The 4,703-nt window shown below is 50.4% G+C and overlaps 1 protein-coding gene across 1 annotated transcript; it reads left to right on the plus strand.

The window, feature by feature from the left end:
* The first annotated feature begins 203 nt into the window (after positions 1-203).
* On the plus strand, positions 204-2,336 carry LOC123439542 (gibberellin 3-beta-dioxygenase 2-2). Its single transcript, XM_045116246.1, has 3 exons — positions 204-982; positions 1,217-1,375; positions 1,533-2,336. Exons 1-3 carry the CDS (start codon positions 504-506, stop codon positions 2,002-2,004), a joined length of 1,110 nt encoding a protein of 369 aa, XP_044972181.1. The 5' UTR covers positions 204-503; the 3' UTR covers positions 2,005-2,336.
* The last annotated feature ends 2,367 nt before the right edge of the window (positions 2,337-4,703 follow it).

The raw sequence follows: 4,703 nt of genomic DNA on the forward strand, positions 1-4,703 counted from the left end.
TTAGTTAGGGTTGGGGTCTATCTACCACATACAATTATTTGGATGGAGCGCTTTACTTTACATCTGTGCTTGTTTCTATGTTTGTGTGTATTAATTGGGCAGCAGTGCCACTAGCCAGGCAGCTAGATTTGTGTTGCGTAGCGGGTGGCCTTGTGCGCTCCACATCCCTCCAAAAGAGCCTCCTCTCTCCTCACATTTTCACCTTCTTCTTCTTCTTCCCAACAGGCAATGCATCTTTTCCTCTCCGGTTAATCAACCAAATTAACTAATGGATGGATTCCCCTCTGGCAAGCTCGCCTGCTCCTAATCCGCTACGCTCCAAAACCTCTCCCCCTATATATACAGCTCCCGTGTACTTCTCTCGTTCTTACACTCACTCCTCAATCCATCCGTCTCCACCATTGCTCGCTAGCTCGAGCTCTACTAGCTAGCACTGCAAAGTCAGCCGGGCCGGAGTTGATTTGGTCCTTGTTAGCTTGACCGATCGTATACGTATCGCCAGGATGCCGACGCCGTCGCACCTGAGCAAGGACCCGCACTACTTCGACTTCCGGGCGGCGCGGCGGGTGCCGGAGACACACGCGTGGCCGGGGCTGCACGACCACCCGGTGGTGGACGGCGGCGGCGCGGGCGGAGGGCCGGACGCGGTGCCGGTGGTGGACATGCGCGACCCGTGCGCCGCGGAGGCGGTGGCGCTGGCCGCGCAGGACTGGGGCGCCTTCCTCTTGCAGGGCCACGGCGTCCCGTTGGAGCTGCTGGCCCGCGTGGAGGCCGCGATAGCGGGCATGTTCGCGCTGCCGGCGTCGGAGAAGATGCGCGCCGTGCGGCGGCCCGGCGACTCGTGCGGCTACGGGTCGCCGCCCATCTCCTCCTTCTTCTCCAAGTGCATGTGGTCCGAGGGCTACACCTTCTCCCCGGCCAACCTCCGCTCCGACCTCCGCAAGCTCTGGCCCAAGGCCGGCCACGACTACCGCCACTTCTGGTACGTACGCCGGCCGCCGATGCGCATACGTCATAGTACGGCACCTACCTAACTCAACTGGCCAACCCTCCGTACACACGTGACGGGGCGACGTGTCCGACTCCGACCATGCATGCATGCACGCGCGCGTAACTTGTTAGCACTGTTCTGTTCTGCTATGGCAGCAGCCCCGCGCGCGCGCGTGTGTTCCTCTCCGTACTTGCTTACACACTTGCGCCGTTCCTTGACGTACAGTGCCGTGATGGAGGAGTTCCACAGGGAGATGCGCGTTCTGGCCGACAAGCTGCTGGAGCTGTTCCTGGTGGCCCTCGGGCTCACCGGCGAGCAGGTCGCCGCCGTCGAGTCGGAGCACAAGATCGCCGAGACCATGACCGCCACAATGCACCTCAACTGGTACGTTCCAGTACTCCAGTAACCAGTAGTACAGATACAATAGAATACAAATGGCAGCAGCCACCACGACACGTACTCCACCATGCAGCAAAGCATATATTGTCGGTGCGGCGGTTGACACGGGGTTGTGTCGTGTCTCGATGGCGTTCGTCCACAGGTACCCCAAGTGCCCGGACCCGAAGCGAGCGCTGGGCCTGATCGCGCACACGGACTCGGGCTTCTTCACCTTCGTGCTCCAGAGCCTGGTGCCCGGGCTGCAGCTGTTCCGGCACGGCCCCGACCGTTGGGTGACGGTGCCCGCCGTGCCGGGCGCCATGGTCGTCAACGTCGGCGACCTCTTCCACATCCTCACCAACGGCCGCTTCCACAGCGTCTACCACCGCGCCGTCGTCAACCGCGACAGCGACCGGATATCGCTGGGGTACTTCCTCGGCCCGCCCGCCCACGTTAAGGTGGCGCCGCTCAGGGAGGCCCTCGCCGGCACGCCCGCTGCCTACCGCGCCGTCACGTGGCCCGAGTACATGGGCGTGCGCAAGAAGGCCTTCACCACCGGCGCCTCCGCGCTCAAGATGGTCGCCATCTCCACCGACGACGCCGCCGACGTCCTCCCCGACGTCCTCTCGTCGTAGATCGGCGCCGGCCATCACCCGGCCGGCCAAGAGACCGATCTATACAAACAATTAGTGAACAAAAAAAAAATGCCAGAGATGGTGGTGGTGGTGGGCTGGTAGCTTAGCTGAGGTAGCTAGGAGGAAGGACGCGCGTGCGGCTGTCGTGTTTAAGGTTTCCTCCCTCCATATATGTCTCCATGCAGATCGATTCTGGTGCTGGATGCGTCCAACCAGGCAGCAGGGAACGAGCTAACTGTAAGAAAATCGAGCTTATTAGTTCTACATCTGCAGCTAGCCAAGCAAGCATGCCACTTGGTTTAATTCAAATGCACAAATATTATGATGGGAAAGAAGAAGACATGACATGTTGTGTTTGTTTCTTCTAGCTGCTGCCTGCCCCACGACCAAATGCTTGTTTTGTTATCACTGATCAGAACGAGAATATTCTCAAAAAAAATAACTAGATCACCGGTTAATTAATTGGGCAACCAATTTGTCTTTTAGTCCGTTTGTCATCCGGCAAGATAGCTTAGCGAACCAGGCCGGTCGATTGATAGGAGGACGATGATATTTTTATTGGTATGGATGTATGTGTACTTAAGCTAGCAAAAATGGTATTTGTACGGGTATATGCATGCATGTACATGTACATGTACATGTATACACAGGAAAGCAAAATGGGGAAGCACGCAGCAGTGGACACGAATATTATTCCTCTGGGAGGAATAGGCCACGGATATGCAGGTGCAGTAGGACACACCTGGCTTGTACTCCCTCCGTTTCTAAATATAAGTCTTTATAGAGATTTCACTAGTGGACTATATACGGATGTATGTAGACATACTTTAGAGTATAGATTCAATCATTTTGCTTCGTATGTAGACCTTTAGTGAAATCGCTTAAAAGACTTATACTCCCTCCGTTCCTAAATATAAGTCTTTGTAGAGATTTCACTACTGGACTACATACGGATGTATGTAGACATACTTTACAGTATAGATTCAATCATTTTGCTCCATATGTAGACCTTTAGTAAAATCGCTTAAAAGACTTATATTTAGGAACGGATGAAGTATTTAGGAACGAAGGGAGTACTGTTGTAGGAGTACATGGAAATGCATGCATGCCCTCCATGCAACAAGGAAACAACCAACCAAATGGACCAGACCATGCGCAGGATCACATACATCTATATATGCACACATTTCATACATGCGTGTATGCATGCAGGTGAGGAGTGGGGTAGAACCAGGGTGTTTGGTCCTGGTCTGCAAGGAAAAGAGGATGAAAGGAGCCAAGGGAGGTGCTTGTCGTGCAGCTTCCTGGCTGAATGAAAATAAATAAATAAAGCTAATTCAGAGAGAGAGAGAGGGAGAGACTGTGGAGATCTGAAGGGATCTTTTCACCTTTTGGATGCTGCATGATGCAAACAGGGACAAGATGCCATGAGGACACACACAGAATGAGGAGGCTCCCATTAGCACCAACTGACATTCAGGGGCATGCAGCTGCAAGTTGTTACATTGCATGACCAGCCAGTGGTAGCTAGTGCCGCCATGCCATGCCAAAACAGCTACGCCATCTCTGCTGCATCATGCACCAGTAGCCTCTGAAAGCTGGGAACAAGCTTGCTTTGCATCTACGACTGTCCACTGCTCTCCTTCTCAGTTCTCACACACACACATGGAAAAGCTATCTTCAGAAAAGTTTGACAGAAATATCACCACGCTAGTAAATAAATAGTGTTTGGCTAGGTCCAATTGACTAAGATTTAACCAATAATTACTCAAATGATATACTTCCTCCGTTACTAAATACATACAAAACAAAATGAGCAAAACTATATTTTAAAGTATATCTATGTCTATTCGTATGTAGACCGTAGCGAAATTTTAAAAAAAATATATATTTAGAAATGAAGGGAATAATATATAAAAGAAAAAAAGCAACAAAAATAAAATTCTACGTATCTCCATGCATAATCAAAGAAATATAACATTGATAAGACATAACTAAGTCTCAGTTCTGAGACTTAAACAGACTCGAAAGGACTGAGACTTAGACAAACTAAAAAAATACTAGTGTGAGCAAGCAGAAGGCGAAAGTAATAGCTGGCACTACTAGAATCGACATATACCCCGAGTGCGAGGAACACTTGGCAAAGGACGGAAAACACTCAGCAAAGATTTTGCCGAGAGTTATACTCGGCGAAGTGCACCCAGTGTACACCTCTTCAGCAAACAGGAATTTACCGAGAGCTAGAACACAGACACTTGACAAACACTTTGCTGAAAAGTGCCTTTCGGCAAACAAAAGTGACTTCACGTCCGCTGGTTCCGTAAGTTTTTTGTCAAAAGACACTCTGAGCATAACTACGTACCACAGCCAAGTGCCAGTACATCCCAGCTCATGCCTATTTGCCGAGAGCCGCTCTCGGCAAAATTAAGTATCCCTGTTCTGTTTCTTCGGTTTTCCCCTCTGGATCAAACATGCATGCATATATATCTCAGTCAAGTTGAATACATATCAAATATTATATACATATCCAACAATCAAGTGCATACATAAGTATCCAATTATATAGATATCCAACAATATATAAATATCTCCATCAAGTGCATACATATATATCCAACAAATTCGAAGCCAAAAGCAAGTTCATGAGTGCAATAGGTAACATAAGCTCCATGAGCTCCACCGCTATGAACATAGCATGT

Source organism: Hordeum vulgare, chromosome 3H (assembly GCF_904849725.1).
Source record: "Hordeum vulgare subsp. vulgare chromosome 3H, MorexV3_pseudomolecules_assembly, whole genome shotgun sequence".
In the NCBI taxonomy this organism is placed as follows: domain Eukaryota; kingdom Viridiplantae; phylum Streptophyta; class Magnoliopsida; order Poales; family Poaceae; genus Hordeum; species Hordeum vulgare.

Excerpts from the sequence above, each read along its gene's own strand:
- LOC123439542 (XM_045116246.1), top strand. The coding sequence starts at position 504 with ATGCCGACGCCGTCGCACCTGAGCAAGGACCCGCACTACTTCGACTTC. Across the intron at positions 983-1,216 it reads CACGACTACCGCCACTTCTG|TGCCGTGATGGAGGAGTTCC; the intron begins GTACGTACGCCG and ends CTTGACGTACAG. Across the intron at positions 1,376-1,532 it reads GCCACAATGCACCTCAACTG|GTACCCCAAGTGCCCGGACC; the intron begins GTACGTTCCAGT and ends GTTCGTCCACAG.